At 34.2% G+C, this 21,582-nt stretch overlaps 3 protein-coding genes across 3 annotated transcripts; 2 read left to right on the forward strand and 1 right to left on the reverse strand.

Moving 5' to 3' along the window:
• Window positions 1–254: 254 nt before the first annotated feature.
• LOC131595978 (oxygen-dependent coproporphyrinogen-III oxidase, chloroplastic-like) lies at window positions 255–2,909 on the forward strand (the record flags this gene model as incomplete). The annotated part of the gene is made up of 6 exons (XM_058868518.1): window positions 255–608; window positions 1,177–1,252; window positions 1,545–1,599; window positions 1,909–2,012; window positions 2,279–2,520; window positions 2,672–2,909. Coding segments are annotated over 3 exons (471 nt in total), but the record flags the coding sequence as incomplete, so codon positions are not given.
• Window positions 2,910–14,152: 11,243 nt separating this feature from the next.
• Window positions 14,153–18,372, forward strand: LOC131595979 (quinolinate phosphoribosyltransferase [decarboxylating] 1a). Its single transcript, XM_058868519.1, has 11 exons — window positions 14,153–14,401; window positions 14,528–14,563; window positions 15,461–15,603; window positions 15,706–15,839; window positions 15,931–15,994; window positions 16,312–16,394; window positions 16,701–16,784; window positions 16,887–17,039; window positions 17,197–17,373; window positions 17,504–17,571; window positions 17,892–18,372. The coding sequence occupies exons 1-11, from the start codon at window positions 14,310–14,312 to the stop codon at window positions 17,986–17,988; spliced, it is 1,131 nt and encodes a 376-aa protein (XP_058724502.1). The 5' UTR covers window positions 14,153–14,309; the 3' UTR covers window positions 17,989–18,372.
• A 23-nt stretch (window positions 18,373–18,395) lies between these two features.
• LOC131595980 (uncharacterized protein At1g66480) lies at window positions 18,396–21,377 on the reverse strand. The gene is made up of 2 exons (XM_058868520.1): window positions 20,582–21,377; window positions 18,396–18,611 (listed from the first exon to the last, which is right to left on the reverse strand). Exons 1-2 carry the CDS (start codon window positions 21,161–21,163, stop codon window positions 18,552–18,554), a joined length of 642 nt encoding a protein of 213 aa, XP_058724503.1. The 5' UTR covers window positions 21,164–21,377; the 3' UTR covers window positions 18,396–18,551.
• Window positions 21,378–21,582: the final 205 nt, after the last annotated feature.

A 21,582-nucleotide genomic window follows, 5' to 3' on the forward strand; every position in this document is an offset into this window, starting at 1 on the left:
AGCAAGGAAAAAAACGCTGCTGTAGGGGAACATTAGAAAGCGCTGGTAAAGGGTCCCCTTACGAAAGCGCTTTTGAAAAAGCGCTGGTATAGGCCCCCCATTTCAAAGCGTGAAAAAGCGCTGGTAAAGTCCCCCATTTCAAAGCGCTTTTAAAAAGCGCTGGTAAAGACCCCATTACAAATAAAAGGAACATAAATAATAAATAAATAAATAAATAAATAAATAAACGGAAGAATGGATAAGGGTTCGTGTGAGGCCACTTGGATGTTGAAACAAATCTCTTTCTCCGCGGCGGCGATGGCGACGGCGGTGTGTCTTCCGTTAGGGTTCGATTCGAGAAGATGATAAGAGAAGCGCATGATAGTGTTTGTAATGCGATTGAAGCTGCTGACGGTGGTGGAAAGTTTAGAGAAGATGTTTGGTCTAGACCTGGTGGTGGTGGGATCAGTAGGGTTCTTCAAGATGGTGACGTTTGGGAGAAAGCTGGTGTTAATGTTTCTGTTGTTTATGGTCAAATGCCTCCTGATGCTTATCGTGCTGCTAAAGGTGGTGCTGATAATGATCAGAAGCCCGGTCCTATTCCGTTTTTCGCCGCCGGAATCAGATCGGTAAGTTTTATGGATTTTGATTCAATGCGCAGATGTATTGGAAAAATGTCAGAAACATACATTTGGAATTCTGTGGATTTTTTTATAATTTGATTCATGATAGAGGTGCATATACGTGTTTTGGAATTCTGTAAGTTTTTTTTATCGATTCATGTTTGGATAGTTTAGATCAGAATTATTTTGTTTAGGTAGAATTGATTTTGAGATTTGAATCTATTTTGAATCTGAAAATTGAAAATGATAATTCATGGTTAAATCAAGTTTGACTTACTGAAACACGACTTTGGGAGGTTCAAATATGGAACCAAACATATATTGAGTTAGGTATAACATGGTTTATGTTTGCATATGTTAAGTAAGTTCAACAATAACTTTAGACAAACTCAGTTCTAGAGGCCAAAACATGAAATTTCAACATCAAGTATAGAATAAAATTTTGGAGGTAAAATCAATTTTACTTGAAATCAATTGCATACTTTTAAATCATGTTTGTTTCGCTCAAAATTGAATCCAAACATTCAATAACTCACCTGTATTTTTCTCACTGTCTTTCTTTCTATATGTTCAGGTTTTACATCCAAAGAACCCATTTGCCCCAACCTTGCATTTCAATTATCGCTATTTTGAAACTGATGCCCCTAAAGGTAATGCGATATATTTTTTGTTTCTTTTATTCAAACACTGCCGTGTTCATTTCTGAGCTACTTTTTTTCATTATAATCATTTTGGGAAAGATTATTTGGAATTCTCACTATACTATATTATTATATACAAGTACAATATGCATCTGTCACTTACTAGAAATAACACTGCTAATTACTCCTAGTGTGCATCTAATACATATATTATACTAGCAAGTATGAAACTTGTAGCAACATTGGATAACAGGACTCTTGAGTTTGCTTATATTGATAGTCATGCTATTACATTCTGCAGATGCTTCTGGAGCACCTAGACAAAATGATTTCTACCTATAAAAGTCATGGATAATGTATGATAAATGTAGATTTCATGTACCAAGTAATTTATGGCTTTCATCAAGATAATGATTTGTTCTCTAGTATTTCTATATTTTATTTATTTGTATACTTGCATTGCACATGGTGGTTGTGTTTGTGTACATTTTTTTATGAATGAAAAAAATAAGGACCTTCGGAAAAAACTTACGGTAGCTTGTTATTTTTGTCCTGTCCTCTCTTATATTTCTCGGACGTTTTAGAAAATGTTATCCTCAAACTTAACTAGAAATTAGGAATAGAAGGTTTTTGTTCGTATTCTGAACTATATGTTTGTTACACAGGTTACTGCTGCTGGTGACCTATGTGCCATATGCCAGGAGAAGATGCATTCACCTATCTTATTGCGTTGCAAACACATTTTCTGCGAAGATTGTGTATCTGAGTGGTGAGTCCATAACTTAAATCCTCATTTAGAACTTCTATTTCAACACAGAAAGTTCAGAATATATCAAGAGAAAAAATTCAGGTCCTTTATGATTTTCTCTTCTTAATTACTTCTTTTGTAAGTTGTAACCAACAAAGGTCCTTTATGATTTTCTCTTCTTAATTCAGGTCCTTTATGATAAGAACAACAGTTTTTCTCTTCTTGATTTGAGGTTAAGCTTGTTGAAGAATAATTGTTTTTGTTAAATTTTTATTGTTATTTGTTAGAATTTACCTCATGTTGCTGGGATTGCTGGTCAGAGTAATCATGGTGCTCAATCCGTTGCTCTCTGGCGGATATGTTGATGACGAAGACCATGGTGAGTGGTTCCTTTATACTGGAAGTGGTGGAAGCGATCTCAGTGGTAACAAACGAACCAAAATAATCAGTCCTTTGATCAGCAGTTTGAGAACATGAATGAGGCTTTGAGACTCAGCTGCAAAAAAGGCTATCCAGTTCATGTTGTAAGGTCTGTTTTGATTAATCATGAAATAATTTCAATAGATTGATTCCTTAATTGTTGAATTTCCATTTTCAATGCAATGTTATGTGATTAAATTGACACAATTTTGTGTGAATTGGTATGATGTGTTGTTTATTGATTCGTTTATTTGCTTTAGGTCCCACAAGGAGAAACGCTCCAATTATGCACCTGAAGCTAGTGTGAGATATGACGGGGATTATAGAATTGAGAAATGCTGGCGTAAAGTTGGAAAGCAAGTACACATAATTCATGTTTCTAATAATCTTTCTTTGCATCAATTTTAAAATTTAGTATTTATGATTTACAAGTTGAAAACAAGTTGGGCTGAATTTAGTATTTAGTATTTTAAAATTTAATTAACGCCTTGAAAACAAGTTGGGCTGAAACTATATTTAGTATACTAAAGGTAGCTGCTATAGGGAAGGCTACGAGAGCGCTTTATGGGAAAAGCGCTGCTATAGGGGAGGCTACGAGAGCGTTTTTGGCGTACCAAAAAGCGCTGTCGTTACCTACAGCAGCGCTGGCTTTGGCAGCGCTTTTAAGCGCTCTAAAAGGCCAAAATAAGCGCTCTCGTAGCCCTTGTACGACGTAGTGCAACCCCCCCCCCCCCCCCCTATACAAGGAAATGATGGTTGATCTTCAACCAAATATTACAAGACGATGGATATGGGAGTTTGCATCTTTTCTCCAATAAATTACTGAGAGTGAAATGGCCATTCTCCCTTCCCAACTGCTGATTGAAGCGGTTAGTCTTCTTTCCACGAATATAGACATTGTAGCTGTTAGTCTTCAAGTTCCAAATATTTGAGCTCAATTTTGGTTTAACAAGATAACCAATTAACCTCTGAGATTTTAACTGGGCTGATCTCAAACCTAGGAAGATTTTTAACATTAGATAATCTTCATCCAATCTTGGTTTTACCGGCTAACTAAGAACCAAGGGAAGGTTATCAAACTAGATAATCTTCAACATATATAGGAACTGATCACATAACCACAAACCCAAGCTTTTATCAAGTTTAGCTTAGAGCCACATATTTTATCCCTAAATGGATTGTATTTAACCAATATGTATAAGCAACATTTTTTTGGGGAAATTCCGCCTTCCAAAATTACATTGATATCTTCACTCAAAGAACTTTTCTCACAAAAGGATTTGGCAATGACATCTAAGTATTCCAAACCATTCATCAACATTGTGATAATTCAATTACATGTATGCAAATATACTCAACACGTCGACCATAAATTCATGTGGTACTGTTATGGACAACACATGTCCATACTCGCTTCCAATTCCCTCGCTTCTAATTCCCTCTACATAACCAAGTTATCTTCAAAATAACAAGTGAACCATTCAATTGTTGTAAGAGAACAATAAAATGTTGTTAACATTTGTGTCAATTTAATAACTAATAAATTTTAGATTGTGGCAATAAATATATATTACTTATTATTTATATTAGTATTATTAATATTATTTTTGTTATAATAATAATAATAATAATAATAATAATAATAATAATAATTGTTGTTATTATGATTATTATTAGTATTTTAATTATTAATATTGTGTCAATTTAATAACTAATAGATTTAAGATTGAGGTGATAAATTTATATTAGTTATTATTTATATTATTATTATTGGTTTTATTATTATTATTATTATTATTATTATTATTATTATTATTATTATTATTATTATATTTATTCTTAATGTAGGGTTAAATTAGTAAAATTAAAATTAAGGTGTAGGGACAAATTAGTAAAATTAGAATTAGGGTTTGTGCTTAGAGTTATTATCAGGTTGACATGTGGCTAGGGTTGCCATCATGACAACCTTGGATTTATATCTATTAAGATTAAGATAATACTTCTAGTGGGTAATAAACTTAAAGACCCAAATACTAGTAAAAGTCCAACTAAAATAAATTCTACTTCTAACTTTAATAATTAAACTATTTATTTAATCATAATTCATACTCTATCATTACTAACCCCTTCAAAAACAACCTTGTCCTTAAGGTTGTAAGTGAGATAAACCTCTAAAATATTTACCAAAATAGCTTTCAATTTCTTCCTTATGCTTGTTCTGCTTGTCATTTATCTAGAACATGCATTGAAATTGCCCTTGACTCCTTTCCTTGAAGTTTGGCCCAAGGCACTTTGAAAGCATGTGAGTTGTTTCCAAACAAGAACAAAATCAAAATTGCTTTCATGTCACAGACTGCAACGCAACCACTTAAAAGTTCAATAGTTTGAGAATTCACAAAAGATAACACTTGTTCCATAGAATTGAGATGCAGAAAAAAAAGCACTGCAGTGAGGTTCTTTTCCTTGTTGAGTATCATGGACTTCCATTTTAGTTTGTATAACAAATTGGAATTATTTTTTTCAACAGAACAAAACAAAATTTGTTTATAAACAGGAGTAAGTCCACATTGACTTCATAATAAGCTCTTTCAACTTCAAGCGTTTTGATGTCACCAATTGTTCCCTCATTGAAAAGCTTCATTATCAGTAAACAGTAAATAAACACAACAATGATCTTATCATTATCAACTAACATTGTAATGTTGTTGGTGTTTGAAATGAGTTTAGGAGAGGCAACTAAATGTGATTCAACACCAGAGTTTTCAATATCCTTGCGTCTCATTTCAAGGACCTTCATGTGGGAATTGGATTGCAGTGAAGGACATAATATTGTACTTGGAGCAGGACGATATTCAGGGAAAAGTCGGTCTGACTTGTAGTAAATTTCACAATCATTAACCATTCCACCGCATGGAAGATAGATGGATGTATCTAAATTATGTTCCAAGGTAGTGATTGCAAGACCCAACTTTTCACAATAAGTCCATGTATCAATGTCATTATTCTCACTTACGTTGACAATAATTTTCTCTTTTGAACTTGTAAGATAGTTGGAATCGAAACCATAAACACTACAATAAGCATAATTATTTGTGTTTATAATGTCATCTAAAAAGACTTTTGTTTCATTCCATATATCTACAAGAATCCTATGCTCTGAACATTCTACATCCATATACTTCTGAAGTGACTGTACTGGTGTAACAACTACATTACTATGATGTATTAAGGACGATCATGGTTGTCCATTAGGAAGTGAAAGCATTGGAGGTGGATACAAGTATTGGGGAAATGCATCAAAAGAACTACAAATCTTAATGAAATAGAGACCAAGCAAGGACCAAGAAATTCAAAATTCAATGATGTTGCAATGCAAGTGATCCGCTGTCGTACACAGGTCAAAAACGAGTGATTTTGAAATATAGTTACGGTAACGACAACTCGAGTATCATTCTCAAGGATTCTTGTTTACTAACCAAATCTAAAGTCGAATTAGGGGTGGGGGTTGGTTTAGGATACAAATAAGCTAAAACACAATGTTAAGTGATTAATAAAATAAGCTAAAACAAATCAACCTGCTGTATCGACTTCCTCCTTATCATTGATTCATACAAATTTCCAATTTCCCCAAACGGGTCTGATCCTATTTGATTACTAGAACTATTGATAAGTGCAATAGAAATTATACGAAGGAAATTTCTGAAATCCGAATTAAGCAAACGAAATAAAAACTATTGCGATTTAAGCAAACGCAAATTGATCGAGCGCGATAACGCAAAAGCCACGGTAACGCGAATATGATTCATAAACAACAATAACAATCGAATTCAAGAATTATATCCTATAGCAACAACCAAATTAAGAAAATAATTGAGATTATAAGAATAATTCAAAGGAAATGGATTAATATGGAATTTATAAAAGAACCTCAAAGTGGAATTCGATTACAACGGATTGATTCTTGGAAATTAGTTCACCGTTCGAATCGTACAAAAGCTTGCCAGAATAATTTTTCGTGAATAGTGTAACGTGATGAACAGTACCGCGGCTGGCAGGTCTTAGGGGAAAATAACACAACCCATTTAAAACCCAACTGGGTCAAAAACATAATCCAGGCCCAACTAACGAGACAAAACTAAAATAAAAATAATGCAGCAGCTTCAAACGCAAATCTGGAAAATATAGGTTCCGAGTCTGACTTCGACTCTAACACGAAAGTCGTAGCTCTCTCTTAGTTTTTCGGAGATTATTAGAATGCCTCAATTGAATTCCTGAAACTCCAGTTATGGTCGTTTCCGTGAAAGCTGCTAAAACTGGAAATTAATTACGAAAATCGATTAAAGGCAAAAATAAAGTAAAATAAAAAACATAATAAAACATAAGAATAACCAAATTAAAGTAAAGAAATGTCTAAGAAAAAATAAGAGAATGTGCATCATGATGCACTGATCAACAAGCTTCCAGTCAAATTGTTTCCAATTCTTGTAAGAGGTCAATGTTCACATAAATGGGTGTCGGGGATATTTTAACAAACAGTCGGTGGGCAAAAGATGAAAACATAGTGTTGGCATATTTTTATAGTTCACTTTCTCCACGGCAAAGAATATGGGAAACTTGAGGATCAATTGAGGTTTTAGAATTGATGATGGTATAAAATGTGTTTCTAACTAAGGTGTTCAACAAAGGATTTTTAGAGTCACAAAAAATATTTACCTTAGAAAGAAATGGTGGAGGCATGATGAAACTGTTTAGAACAAGAACAGGATCATGTGGTTTCTGCTGCGGCGGAATTGGTGGGTTGAAAGCATGCTTGCTGAATTTTCTGTCTTTTATGAGAAAGAAGCTCCCCTTTTGTATGTGACTATTGGAAGCTGCAATTTTAAGTTGAAGAAACTTCACTTTCGGCTTTAATGACTGTTATGTTTTTCCCTTGTTGAAAATAACAAAGGTAGACGGGAAAAGTACACTGTTGGTTACCTTCTTTAAACAGAGATCATAAGGTTTTGGCGGAATCACTCAGTCGACACCGTCGGGAAAATATCCATCTGCGGAATAAGGTTTGGGAGTTGTTATAGATACTAAATTGGTGATTTTAGCATGAGGTGAAGAATAAGGCAAATGGTTTTGTTTGAGATTTGGAGTTGGTGAAGGATTCAAAGCCCATTGGTCACCCTCAATTGCAGGAATGGATTCTATAAACATATCTTCATGGAAGGAAGCTTCCTCAGTGAACGAAATTAAGTTTGATGATTTTTGTGGTGATGTTTCATTCTCTGATTTGTCAAAATCCTCAACAAAATTTGAGAAACTTGCATCTATTGTAAACACTTTGCTCCATCAAGGATGATGACTCTTCAATCGGTTCTTCTTCCTCATTCGAAATTGGTAAAATTTCTCGCTATTCGAGTTTAAAACGCCATAACAATGCTGTTGTAAATGTGTCCAAATTATATCTCGCAGGTGATAAGTGCCAAAATGTCGATATTTTGAGTATATATTTGTGGCACTTATCGATTCTATTCTTATGATTTTTGTAATAAAATTCTAACTTTTGTGTAAATATGTGCATACTTGTGTTTTTGATTCATTTTTATACCAATTAATAGTTTTCCATTCATTTTATAGGTATTCATGCATCTTTGGAGCATTGAGTAATAAAGACCAAAGGCTAAGCTTCAAGAATGCAAATTCTACCAATTCATCAAAGAATAAGGCTCAAAATAAGGATGATAAAAATTATCATTTTGGTTTCCATTCATTCATTTGGATAGAGCATTGAGTAAGCTTTCCAAAGCTTTGAACCGGGCGCAATTCGGAGTTACGGTTCTCAACTTATGGCGAAAACAAGATTTCACTTTTGCTGTCAGTCCGCTGAGCGGAGCTCCAGCGGAGCAAATCAGAGTCTGGATGCAATTTTGAGTCCGCTAAGACAACAGCTCGTTAAAAGGGGCAAAAATCACATTTTTAGGTTATGGGTTGGGCATTTTTGAGTCCCAACTCCATCATTTTCATTCTTAGATCAAAATTAGCTTAGAAAACAACTTCGGAGGTTGCATAAGGATGATCGGGGGTGGATTGAGCGTCGAACGGAGCTGACAAACCGGGAGATTTTCGGTTCATTTCTCTTCTTCTTTGTGTATTTCTCTTTGGTTGGGTTTGTTTGTATATTTACTCGAATCTTATGTATATTTACCGATTATAATGTTATATTTAACTTGCTTTACAAATCTGTGTTGATGTTATCCTGGATTTTTGCTCTATGTTGGGGATTTGGGGTGCTTTAGAAATAAACTTCTTGAATCCTTATCTAGGATGATAATCTGTTGGCTCTGAACTCTAGAGATGGATTTAGAGCTAGCATTCACTGTTTGTATATGTTCTTAATGCTTTTGTGTTTGAGCGGCGCGCGAGAGATCGCCGACGCGAGAACACGGATGTTCTCGCGACTTCGCGTTAGAGATAACCTTAGTTGTGAGATGATCTCGTTTGTGCTCCAGAGATGGACGCTTATGTGAGAGATACGTGATGACATAGAGGAGTATCGTAGGTTGAGTATAACGGGTTGGTAAGTGTAGGTTTGTGAAGAGTGAATATATTTACATTCCTGATAAGTTATTTCTCTTCTAAGAATGTGTTTATTCTTTTCCTGTCTATATCTTTGTTTATTTTTTGCTCATTCAAACCCAAGCTCGAAATTATAGAAACTATTGAATGGCATCTCTCCATCTCTGTGGACGATAATTCCTGGATCAATATTTCCAAATCCTTTTTGTTGCTTGCCCTATACTGCATTCAACAAAATGGCGCTGTTGACGAGGATTTTTGCTTGAATTGCATCGCAATAGTTTATATGGTTTTGAGCTTTGTATATATCGTATATATTGTATAGTTTCACTTGTATATATTTACTTGTACATGTTTACTTGTTTATGTTCACCATATAAGTTTACTTGTATATGTTACATATAAGTATACTTTTACTGGTGAATGTTGGTGAAACATGTTGATCTCGGATGAGCTCTTTAATAACAAATCTTCACTTTTCAACTTGTGAATCCAACATTCACTAACTTTTCTCTTTTTGTATGATAATAGTTGTTTGTGTTCCATACTTGTGCATATGTGTTTGTTTGTGTACAAAATTGTATACTTGTGTTTTCTTTTATGTTCGTATAATTGTTGTATATATTTGTACCCGTAACAATTTTTGAGTGGTTGGTTAGGACACTTTCTTTAGGTTTGCGCGGTGAGACGTCACCATGACATGATTGGAGGAAGCCACTTTCCAAACACCAAAACAATAAAGGTGTCGAGCTAACGACGTAAAACAAGCGCTTGTTGGGAGGCACCCCAACGGTTGTAAAGTTTTGTTTGTTTTAATGTTTAAGAGGAATTTAGGTGAAGTGGTGTGTGATTGGAACAGCTGGTGCAATTCTGATTTTTCTGAGTTCTGATGTGCCCGCTAAGCGAGCTCAGCTCCGCTAAGCGAGCATAGCAGAATTTTGTTTTTCTGCTCTGTACCAGTGGGGTTCCCATTCCACTTGGTTCACTCATTTTTCCCACTTTCACCAACGCTATTTAGTAATAGATACTAGTTTTATTTTTCTAATTCTTTTATTGGTTGTTTGTACTCAAATTTTGTTCGGTAATTCGAAGATTTTTGAGGTGATTTTCCAAAGATTGAGTGTTTCAACTTGCGGATGTATGGTAGGATATTGTTTTTGAAGTTGTATCATTCAAGGTACTCATTTATCGCATTCTATAGCATAGCATGTTTAGGAAACTTTTCATTTGTACAATTGCCATACCATTCATTCTTTTGCATTACTTGCTTGTTGATTGAATCACTTTAGTTCCCAAACCATAAATGTGAGGAAGCTTTCCATTATTCACATATGCTGGAGGCCACAATCTTTGTTTTAACTAGATTTTATTATGCTTAATATTTTGTTTATGTTGACTTTATGAAAGCATAAAAAGGATCAAGGCATTTTGTTTCATTTTGAGCACAACCACCTTAACCAAATAGTCAATTCACCTTGTGAGTGTGTGATCATTTGTTAACCCTTTTGAGCCTTTTTGTCAATGTCCATGTTGTTTTTGCTAAATGCTTATCTTTGAGTGTTTAGTTCTCATTTTTGCATGGATGATTGATTTTTTGTTTTCTTGAACCCTCAACCATGATTTTTGGTATGAATTCTTACCTTGCCTTAGAAAGTAGGGTGTATTCACATGATGATGTGGTTGAATTCAAGTTGGGGAGAAAAATGATTGTGCACTTATTTGGTTGTTGCTATGAAATTGAAAAGAAAAGAATAAAAAAAGTGAAAAGGAAAGAAAAGAAAGAAAGGAAAAAAAATGAAAAAGTTTTGAAAAACAAAAAGAAAAGAGAAGCTAATAATTGTGCTAATAAGTATTGCGATTGGTTTGAGAAACTTGTGGTTGAGGAAGAGGTTTAATCGAGATTTTGTTGCTTAGGACTTTGGTGGATTGATCACTCTCTTAGGTTTAGGCAAGTTTTTGTTTCGATTAGCCTTAGGACTTATCCCTTGTTTGTTAACCAAGCCACATTACAACCTTGAAAAGTCCTTGTGATTCTTGCTTTTGTATCTTCAATGTGATTTTTGGATGAATGCATAATTTAATCTTTTGTTTGCAAGATTGTTGGATGAGTGTTAAAAGTCCCTCACCTTTGTGTGTTCTTCATCCATTGATGAATTTTTGCTAGGTGTGATTCATGAAGTGAGCATGTATTGTGTTAGAATGTTTTGTATGCTTTTTGTACTTAAGATGCGTTTCGTTTACATGTTGTCGTTGTAGGATAGTGGTAATTATTTATTTTGTTTATACGTTTTTGTATTGAGCCATACATTTGTTCTTGGTTTTTAAAACTTGTTGATTCACAATTCTTTGGTTTATTACTTTTGATTCTTTGATTTATTTGACATTGTTTGAGGACAAACAAAGTTTCAAGTTGGGGAGAGTTTGATAAGTGCCAAAATGTCGATATTTTGAGTATATATTTGTGGCACTTATCGATTCTATTCTTATGATTTTTGTAATAAAATCCTATCTTTTGTGTAAATATGTGCATACTTGTGTTTTTGATTCATTTTTATACCAATTAATAGTTTTTCATTCATTTTATAGGTATTCATGCATCTTTGGAGCATTGAGTAATAAAGATCAAAGGCTAAGCTTCAAGAATGCAAATTCTACCAATTCATCAAAGAATAAGGCTCAAAATAAGGATGATAAAAATTATCATTTTGGTTTTCATTCATTCATTATTGGATAGAGCATTGAATACGCTTTCCAACGCTTCGAACCGGGCGCAATTCGGAGTTACGGTTCTCAACTTATGGCGAAAACAAGATTTCACTTTTGCTGTCAGTCTGCTGAGCGGAGGGGGTCCGCTGAGCAGAGCTCCAGCGGAGCAAATCAGAGTCTGGATGCAATTTTGAGTCCGCTAAGTGGACCTGCTAAGACAGCAGCTCGTTAAAAGGGGCAAAAATCACATTTTTAGGTTATGGGTTGGGTATTTTTGAGTCCTAACTCCATCATTTTCATTCTTAGATCAAAATTAGCTTAGAAAACAACTTCGGAGGTTGCATAAGGATGATCGGGGGTGGATTGAGCGTCGAACGGAGCTGACAAACCGGGAGATTTTCGGTTCATTTCTCTTCTTCTTTGTGTATTTCTCTTTGGTTGGGTTTGTTTGTATATTTACTCGAATCTTATGTATATTTACCGATTATAATGTTATATTTAACTTGCTTTACAAATCTGTGTTGATGTTATCCTGGATTTTTGCTCTATGTTGGGGATTTGGGGTGCTTTAGAAATAAACTTCTTGAATCCTTATCTAGGATGATAATCTGTTGGCTCTGAACTCTAGAGATGGATTTAGAGCTAGCATTCACTGTTTGTATATGTTCTTAATGCTTTTGTGTTTGAGCGGCGCGCGAGAGATCGCCGACGCGAGAACACGGATGTTCTCGCGACTTCGCGTTAGAGATAACCTTAGTTGTGAGATGATCTCGTTTGTGCTCCAGAGATGGACGCTTATGTGAGAGATACGTGATGACATAGATGAGTATCGTAGGTTGAGTATAACGGGTTGGTAAGTGTAGGTTTGTGAAGAGTGAATATATTTACATTCCTGATAAGTTATTTCTCTTCTAAGAATGTGTTTATTCTTTTCCTGTCTATATCTTTGTTTACTTTTTGCTCATTCAAACCCAAGCTCGAAATCATAGAAACTATTGAATGGCATCTCTCCATCTCTGTGGACGATAATTCCTGGATCAATATTTCCAAATCTTTTTTGTTGCTTGCCCTATACTGCATTCAACAGCAGGGGTGGCCCTGAGCACGGACTCGCGGGGCAGGAGCCCAGGGCCCCATAATTTTAGGGGCACCAAATTTTTTTATCCCTATATATATATATTAAAAGAGAATTTTCTATTATAAAAATATTTGTTAAAATTTATTTTTTTGAAAAATACTGGCTAACAAACATACAGGGGCACTACAAAGTCAAAATTAATAAAAGAAAGTAGAGAATTTGGATTTGTAAATGCTAAGGCTAGTGCTGAAAAGATTGGGAATGAACTGAAGATTGAATGTGTTTTTATTCAAAAATGTTAAATTCATAGAAAACAACATTATGATGAAAATCCATCTCAACCCCCACAATTGAATCTTGAGTCCGCTGAAGAGTCTTTTCAAAATCACTATTTGTTATATATTGTAGATCAAACAATTGACTCACTTGATAGAAGATTTAAGCAGTATAGCACATATGAAAATATTTTTGGATTCTTGTTCAGTATTGAAAGGCTTAGATCATTATCTGATAGGGACTTGAAAGCATCTTGTAGACATCTTTAAACTTGTTTAAAACATGACGATTCTTTTGAGCTTGATGGTGAAATTTTGTTTGAAGAATTGAAAGTTATCAGAGAAGTTTTAACAGTTGAATCAAATCAAGCTATATGATATTGAGTTCTTTAAAGACTTTTAATTGTTTTCCTAATGCATGCATAGCTTATAGAATAATATTAACTATTCCTATCAGTGTTGCATATGCTTAAAAGAAGAAGAAGAAGAAGAAGAAGAAGAAGAAGAAGAAAAAGAAAAAGAAGTGTCTTTATAGTGGTTTATATTTTGATGTAGTATAAACATTTATTTAAAGATCCATACTTGTATTCTTTTTGCACAATGTCAAATGAAAATGTGTTTTTTATCAAATTATTTCTTTTATCCTTATGTATTTATTGTTAAAAAAAAGTTTATATGGACACCACTCTTTTGATTCGCCCAAGGCACCTAAATTCAAAAGACCGACCCTGATATTTCGGATGAACACGACACCACCATATCCATCATGTGAAAGCATAGCCTCTCAGTGCTCCGACAACTTTTAAAACCTTCAATAATTTGGGTGTTTCATGCTCCTTGAAAAATTTCTTCAAACATAGAATCCACCCATAGGCATCTTCTTCCCCATCAAAAAATAATATCGTCATGACTTTAAGCGGAAGTGAGATCGAAAATGAAAGCACCAATTTAGTATCTATAACAACTCCGAAACCATATTCCGCAGACGGAAATTTTCCCGACGGTGTCGACTTAGTGATAATAAATAGTTTACTTTTTAATTCATACTCTATCATTTAACCCTTATATTAATAATAGATAATACATATCTAAAAGGGTTAGAGTAGCTTAATCACACAAATATCTATTTTTAGAATCAGAATCAAGAGAAAAGTCTTTGAAAAGTGAAAAGTGATGATGATGGAACAGGAACCCCATTTCCTCTCCAACTTTAAACTGAACCCACCAATTTAAAGAGAAAAGCAGAAAACTCTGAAATTGAATCTGTGTTTGGTTATGGCTCTTACATGCAAACTAGGGTTCTTACCTCAACCATTTCACACCACCAAAAACCTAACCACAACCACAAAGTTTCCTCCTACACTTAGGTTCTCACTCTCTCCTCACTCGTCTTCTTTTTATTGTTTTATTTTTATTTCTATTTCTAATTACTAGAGCTATAACAGTACCACTTATTAACTAATTTATTTCTTATAAAAATATTAATATTTCAGGTTTTCGCTTAAACTCCAAGGGCAACCAAAACTGAGGTATAAATCCTTAACTGCTTTCTACTCCATTTATCATCATTCCCCCCTTAGATTATTGAATGATCTGTTCTTTAATTTTTCTCCATGCTTAAGGTATAAATTAATTGGTAATAAGCCAGGCTTACAGCTACTCAAGCTGTTTCGGATTGAATCCTGGAATTCTGAATTAAGTAATCAATTAAATCCGTAGTCTGTTAGAGTTAGTTGTTACAGGTAGTTATTAGTTATTTTTTTACAAGTTACTTTGTTAGTTGGTCATCATCACTGCATAAAGTGTAATAATCATCTTATCATTTGAATCAATACTATACAATTCGTTCATTTCTTAGTTTATTTCTCTCTTTTCTTGGGTTCAACCATGCTTCTATTCTAAAAACCTGTTACGTACTGGAACCAGAAATATGTGGAGATTGAATGAACTTTAGTTTTTATGCGGTGGAATGAACTTCTGGCAAGGCGGATCGGGGGGTGAACCAGGAGGTTAGCACTACAAATCCCAAGTCAGTGAATGAATGAGAAAGCAATTTTAGTGTGTGAAATGAATGAGAGAATACCTGAAATAGCGCATGCTGGATTTTATAAAGTATGGGCTGCTAGAGCCGTCCTCGAGGGATCCGGCGCCTCACGCGGGGGCCGTCCGATTATATTTGATAGTGGACGATCCCCTGAGGGCGAGGATCGGGTGCAGGTCCCCTGGTTGTGAGCACCCTGAGTCCTCAATGCCTTGGAACACACGTTCTAGGACTGACTTCCTTTGAGCATGTGGTCGGCCTGGAACAAAACCCATTAATGCTTGTAAATCTATTTTATTGATCATAGATGACAATATTTCCTTGTTTCACCAGATTGATATTGTGTGTTTTAGATTAATTTGTTCTAACTTATGTGAGACTGCAGGAGCGTTGTTAAAATGTCGGCAACTGAAGTCACAATTCCGACGATCTCATACGATTCCTTCACAGTAAAGCCTCCTCTGCACCCTACTTATGATTTGAAGGGCATTATCAAGTTGGCCCTTGCAGAAGATGCCGGGGATCTAGGTTTATGTCCCGACTTTCTTCTAAATAAGTACTGATAATACTCTGATATTTGGAAGTCATATTGTATGCAAGGCATTGAATATAAAAATATTTCGATTGTAGGCGATGTAACATGTTTGGCCACCATTCCATTTGACATGGAAGTGGAAGCTTATTTCTTGGCGAAGGAGGATGGAGTCGTTGCTGGAATTGCACTTGCAGAGATGATATTTAATGAGGTCGATCCTTCTCTAAAGGTACGAAGCAGTGGTCATGATTGATATACCCTATCATTATGTTTGTGGTTAGTTCTTGGATGAATAATTGAGGAGTTCTTTCAAATATAAGGTGGAGTGGTCTAAAAATGATGGAGACTTTGTCCATAAAGGACTGCAGTTTGGAAAAGTTCATGGTAAGATAATAATAATCTTGAAAATTGTTGAAATATTTAATCTTTATTAGCGTTGATACTATTTGATTTTACATTTATTTTATTTCAATTCCTTAATTCACTGCTTAATTTATTGAGTGTCTTTATGCATTTTCTCGTATAAGAAGAGCACATTTCTCATTGGAATAGACAAGTTCTGTAGTTATACAATGTTTCAACAAAAACTTTTTTTGTTTGAAAATCAGCACAAACTTAAATACGAAAGCGAATGGATACATTCTAAGTTTGTAATTGGTTTTATGAAAGGCTTCTATCATACTTTAGTTATTCACATGTAGGACGAGCACATAACATTGTTGTGGCGGAAAGGGTAGTGCTTAACTTTATGCAGAGGATGAGTGGCATTGCAACTTTAACCAAGGTATTTTGTTATGCTAAATTTTCTCTAATACTCCTAGAATTATCTAAATGATTACCCTGTAATCTTATTGAACTTTGCTAGACAACATTGTATGATATTTTAAAAGGTTCTTGTAAGGATATTGAAAAAGAAAACACAGGATAAATTATGGTTCGAAATATGAAAACAAGTTAATGTTTGTAATGAATTCAGATTGCGTATAAGATTCTTGTGTTACGTTACGTTTCATTAGGCCTAGTGATTTGTGAAATTATCTTTGTTATCTTGTATTTATCATTTGTTTTCTTATATCTTGGTTTTCAACAGGCAATGGCAAATGCAGCATCCCCTGCATATATATTGGAGACTAGAAAAACTGCTCCGTGTTTGCGTTTATTGGATAAGTGGGCGGTATGCACTCTGAACCATTTCGTTGCTTTTATAAATGACTATTTATTTGTATTTTGTCTTATAAAACTTATTCAATAAACTATAGTAGATTTCCTTGTATAGGTATTAATTGGTGGAGGACGAAATCATAGGATGGGTTTGTTTGACATGGTTATGATAAAAGATAATCATATATCAACTGCTGGCGGTGTTACAAATGCTCTCAAAGCCGTAGACCTGTATCTAGAGAAAAATAGCCTTCAATTGGAGGTTGAGGTAGTACTCTCTTTCATTTTTTCGTTCTTTCTATCTTGAAGTGATTGGTATGAAGTTAAATGCGTGTGTGGATTTGGTGTTCACTGTATAGCTTTCCATGTATGTAAAGAGCTGGTTCTGGCAGCAGCTATAATATTTAAGGTTGCGTTTTTCCCAGGTTGAGACCAGGACGCTCGAGGAAGTGGAAGAAGTATTACGTTATGCATCTCAAACAAAGACTTCTTTAACTCGAATCATGTTGGATAATATGGTTGTACCTTTACCTAACGGAGACGTGGACATATCTATGCTGAAAGAAGCTGTTCGTTTGGTTAATGGGCGATTTGAAACTGAGGTATTCATGACAAATTTGCTTCGTTTAGCCTGTATCGTATTATCAGGATAATTTTGGTTGAATATGACTTTAGTACAAGATTCCTCTTAAAGTTATTAATTGATTTCTTTTGTCATGTTTGTGATGCCAGGCTTCAGGCAACGTTACCATAGATACGGTACATCAAATTGGACAAAGTGGAGTAACCTACATCTCTAGGTAAACATTTTCTTCCACTGCACTTCATAACATCTAGTATCATAAAAAGTAATAATATTTCTTTCAATTTTCACGCATATTGTTGGATATTATTTATATTATTTTAATCGTTGTGGAAATAAAACTGAGTCTGATGCATCACAGACAAATTACATCGTTTGTCGAGATGTTGTTTTTGGAATGTTCAAGAGTCCCACATTAGATGTGAGATGACCGGTAGAAATGTTTATAAGTGGATGTTCATCTTATAATGTTTTAAGAAACTCGTGTTCGGTACTATTTCCTCGAAATATCATTGATCTGACTTGGCTTTTCTGCAGTGGTTCCTTGACTCATTCAGTAAAAGCACTTGACATCTCTCTCAAAATCGACACTGAATTGGCACTTAAAGTTGGAAGGCGCACCGGAAGAGCTTGATTAAGATATTTTTCTTGTATTCTTCCTCGCTGGTCTTCACTATGCGGCATGCATTATCTCGAATCGCCTTATTTTAGAAACTGGTTTGTTAACATGAAAGCTTGTAAATTCGAGATAAAATAAGTTTTTGGCCATCAATCGGCTAGATGGTGGCTAGAAAGAAACCGACTAATGTTCCACCAGCTAACATGGTAGAATAATAAGCAAAACTTTTAGAATTGGAACAGTTCAATGTAAAAATTGAACAAGAAAGTTGAATAAGAGTGAGGTAAGACAAGTTAGATTTTATCCTATCCTCTGTATTTGTATGGTAAAATTTTATTTAATATGATGTTTTGTGGCACAATATTTTATGTTAAATGCATACGATGTTCTCGAACGTCAGTTCTGATGGTAGCTGTGCAAACTTGCAAACACTAATGTTTTTATTATTGATGCCACAGTACATGCAATTCAACATTAAACTAAGCGTGAAAAAAAAAAACATTAGAAGTTTCATTCATTTTGGGAGATAATAACTAGCCCTAACAGCAACAGTGAGAGTTCCAAGTTTAGCTTCAAGGTTAGGAAGCCACGGATATTGAACAACTTCCTTCATTAATTGGCTTAAAACTCACCCTTTTCTGCAAGTGTTGATAACAATCCAAAAATTAAACAACTTAGTAGGTGCATGAAAAGTATTATAATCATGTTGATTTGATTTAATACCTACAAATTGTATAGATAATCTATGAATGATTGAGCATATACAATATATTCGCACCTACTTTATTTTATAAATAATAGTAATCTAGTCTAATTATATTTCTTAACAAAATTACATTTTAAAATACCCTTGGAAGAATCTTATCATTTAAAAATATTTTTAACTAATTATTATATTTAAAAATCAAATTATAGAGTCAAAGGTGTAACAATGTTGCTGGTTATTCATTTGTTTTGTATTTTTGTATATAAACTTTAAAACTACAAATTATATTTTACAAGTATAAAATAGTAATAAGTAAATGGCATATGATAGGTCAAATATATTTTGCTTTTAACTAGATAATTTTTAAAGTATAAATTAGTCTTTTTAATGTATAAACCTTTATATCAAGAACTTTTTAACCACAATTGTTATTAAATAAATAATGTCTTAGTACTTATCAAAATAAAATAAAATAATAATTTCTTAGTTATTTACACTACATGGCAACCATGATTGGGTTTAACTAGGGGTGGCAAACGGGCATGCCCGCACCCGTTTAGCCCGCCCCGCAAAAGCCCGCAAATAAACGGGGCGGGGCGGGGCGGGCATAGTTGAAGATGCGGGCCTAAAACCTAGCCCCGCCCCGCAAAAAAGTGAGGACGGGGCGGGCAAAGCCCGCGGGCATTGCACCTTTTAAGCCTAAAAACATAAAAATTTATGAAAATGCACATGCCCGCAAAAGCCCGCGTTGAAAACGGGGCGGGGCGGTCACATTAGAGGGCGAGGGCCTAAAACCTTGGCCCGCCCCGCACTAAAGTGCGGGTAAAACGGGCATGCCCAACGGGCCGGGCCCGTTTTGCCACCCCTAGGTTTAACCCATTGTACAAACATTATTTTAATGTTTATCGGTTATAAAGTTTAATATATAATGAGCAACACATTGCATATACATTTTTATTTTAAAAGGATAATTTATTACAAACTTGTAATTAATAAACTTTATGATGTATGACTCTGATTTTATGCTGCTTCACTACATATATTATGTCACAAGTTAATGGGTGGGTATATAGACAATATATTGTGTCATAAGGTTGGTATAATTTTCTATTGAAAGAAAAAAGAATCAAGATAAACATCAATTGGAATATTACTTTAACAATTATATATCTATGTTATCACTTTAGCGTCATAAACTCAATATTCTTTCTCTCCCCATCTCCAAATGTTTGTCAAATATGTAAGATTCTTGATAAGAAAGAAAAAAAATTATATAGTTGATATATAAAAAAAATATCATAAAAAAAATTTCATGATCAAAATATCATAAATTATATTAGAATAGTTAGTTATAATAAAATAAATAAATAAGTTATGATTCACCTGATAAATATCCGTATTATTAGATAAAATACTTTGTTATGAAATCGAATTTGAAATCCTACATTTTAAGATTACAATGTAAAATATATTTTACACGAAATGATGGCACCAACACAATTTTACCAACACAATTTTATACAATAAAAGCGAAATTGTTGCTATAAGATTTAGCCTAAAGTCCATATTAGTCTCTTGCTTACTTATACTGTTTTTTTTTTTTGTCTTAACCTCTTGTTTTTAAGTAGAAGAACTCTAATAGTTCAAACTTGATTATGAAATAAGTAAATTTGGCTGAAGGTTATTCCAACCAAAAATCAAATTCATATGTTATTCAAATTATTCAACATTAACTTAAGCGCACTATATGCTTCCAACTACTTCCTTATCCAAAAAATAATATGAAAACATGTTTAGTCTTTCACTAAATGAAAAATCATCTTTTGTTGATAAAAAGTTTTCTTTTCTCAAAATGATAAAAGAAAAAAGATAAACACATTGTTTCTTCTAGCTATATCATACCTCATAAGCCTTTTTGAATTCACCAGCACCTCTACTAGTACTTCCTTTCCAAACCATTTCCTTCTTTTGTTTCTTATCATTGCTACCATTAGCCATACAAAGACTCATAATCTTCTCAGCAGCCTCACCTTCATCTTTACTACTTTGCATCAACTTCTCAACCTCCGCCTTTGGAAGTCTCATTTTCAACCTCACCCCGCCATTCGCCAACTCTTCTTTTCCCACCTCGAAATCACTAGTCGATTTTATAATCGTTAGGTCAGAAGCTGACCTCCGAGCTAAAGACAGATTCTCAAGTCTGTCTTTAGCACTCATATTAATCACTGAACGGACCCTTCTCGTAACCCTACTTTCCTTTGGAAGTTCCACAAGAAAATAGAGTCGTTTCGCCTTCAATTCCTTGTGTAACTCCATCGGCTTTGCTCTTACTCCATAATGCTTCACTTCCTCGGATTCTAACAAGACAAGACCCGGGTGATCCTTAAGCACTTCACCGACTTTTACGGGCGTCTTTAGTTTGAATGTTTCACCATCAATTTTCATCACCTTTGTGGTCTTTTTCCCACCTAAACTATTTCCCATTATTACAAGTTTGAACTATACACTCAAAGTGGTAACCAAAATTTGAGAAATTGGTTTCTCACTTCTTTGGAGCACTAAAGAGCTAGCTAAGTTGTCAAGTAACAACAATACATTAATAATCAAATGATGTTCCGGGTAATGCTCACAAAGAACCAAAGTTGCAGCATTTACATGTGAAATGGTGGTTGAAAGACAATGACATGGTTGTATATTGTATGGGTTGTTGTGGATTTTTGGCTCCATGGTCAAATAAATAAGGCAAAGTTTGAAAACCAGACAAATTTTTGACAAAATACCTAATTTAAATAACACTATACTAAGTAGCATTTCGCTTTCCTAAAGACAAAAATAAAATATAGAAATTTATTAAATTTTAATAAAATAGAACAACTAATTTGGTGTGACTTTTAAGTAGAAGA

The sequence above is a fragment of the Vicia villosa genome, linkage group LG4 (genome assembly GCF_029867415.1).
Source record: "Vicia villosa cultivar HV-30 ecotype Madison, WI linkage group LG4, Vvil1.0, whole genome shotgun sequence".
In the NCBI taxonomy this organism is placed as follows: domain Eukaryota; kingdom Viridiplantae; phylum Streptophyta; class Magnoliopsida; order Fabales; family Fabaceae; genus Vicia; species Vicia villosa.